The sequence below is a fragment of the Aplysia californica genome, unplaced genomic scaffold (genome assembly GCF_000002075.1).
Source record: "Aplysia californica isolate F4 #8 unplaced genomic scaffold, AplCal3.0 scaffold01454, whole genome shotgun sequence".
NCBI lineage: Eukaryota > Metazoa > Mollusca > Gastropoda > Aplysiida > Aplysiidae > Aplysia > Aplysia californica.
Window position 1 is genome coordinate 65,564 of NW_004798724.1, and position 1,668 is coordinate 67,231.

At 50.6% G+C, this 1,668-nt stretch overlaps 1 protein-coding gene across 1 annotated transcript in view; it reads right to left on the reverse strand.

Moving 5' to 3' along the window:
• The window catches only part of LOC101854139 (unconventional myosin-Va), a gene marked incomplete at its 5' end in the record, with an annotated part of 14,964 nt that overhangs the window by 8,249 nt on the left and 5,047 nt on the right, over positions 1–1,668 (reverse strand). The window contains 1 exon segment of the mRNA XM_035973585.1: positions 276–455. Coding sequence (XP_035829478.1) covers positions 276–455 — 180 coding nt within the window.

The following is a 1,668-nucleotide window of genomic DNA, read 5'->3' on the forward strand; positions in this document are numbered from 1 at the left end:
ATGACAGTGACAGTAGATGTCTGGTTGTGTATCTAGCTATGACAGTGACAGTAGAAGTCTGGTTGTGTATCTAGCTATGACAGTGACAGTAGATGTCTGGTTGTGTATCTAGCTATGACAGTGACAGTAGATGTCTGGTTGTGTATCTAGCTATGACAGTGCCAGTCACAAGTCTGGTTGTGTATCTAGCTATGACAGTGCCAGTCACAAGTCTGGTTGTGTATCTAGCTATGACAGTTTCGTCGTGGACAGTGCCAGTCCGAAGCGCGACTTACCGTCCTCATGAGGGCGTCCAGGGCATGCTGGGAGTCACGGCCCTCCTCAAGGTCTTTGGCGTTGCTGGAGGCGCGGCCCCTCAGCCCCGAGGGTTTGCTGGCCGTCAGACCCGCGATGGCCTCGTGTTCCAGGATTGCCGGCACTGGGGGGACACACACACACATGGGGGGTGATACACACTGATAGACGCACACACACACATGAGGGGGTGATACACACTGATAGACGCACACACACACACACACACATGGGGGGTGATGCACACTGATAGACGCACATACACACATGGGGGTGTGATACACACTGATAGACACACACACACACACATGGGGGGTGATACACACTGATAGACACACACACACACATGGGGGGGTGATGCACACTGATAGACGCACACACACACATGGGGGGGTTGATACACACTGATAGACGCACACACATGCACACACACACATGGGGGGTGATACACACTGATAGACGCACACACATGCACACACACACATGGGGGGTGATACACACTGATAGACGCACACACATGCACACACACGCATGGGGGGTGATACACACTGATAGACGCACACACACACATGAGGGGGTGATACACACTGATAGACACACACACACACACATGAGGGGGTGATACACACTGATAGACGCACACACACATACACACACACACATGGGGGGTGATACACACTGATAGACGCACACACACACATGAGGGAGTGATACACACTGACAGACGCACACACACATACACACACACATGGGGGGTGATACACACTGATAGACGAACACACACATACATACACACACACATGAGGGGGTGATACACACTGATAGACACACACACACACACATGAGGGGGTGATACACACTGATAGACGCACACACACATACACACACACACATGGGGGGTGATACACACTGATAGACGCACACACACACATGAGGGAGTGATACACACTGACAGACGCACACACACATACACACACACATGGGGGGTGATACACACTGATAGACGAACACACACATACATACACACACACATGAGGGGGTGATACACACTGATAGACACACACACACACACACACACACACACACACACACACACACATACACACACACACACATGAGGGGGTGATACACACTCATAGACGCACACATACACACACACACATGGGGGGTGATACACACTCATAGACGCACGCACACATACACACACACACATACATATTGGGGTGATATAAACTCATAGACACACACACATACACACACACACACACACGAGGGTGATACACACTCATAGAAATACACACATACACACATGGGTGATACACTTTCACAGACTGTGTGTGTGTGTGTGTGCGTGTGTGCGTGTGTGTGTGTGTG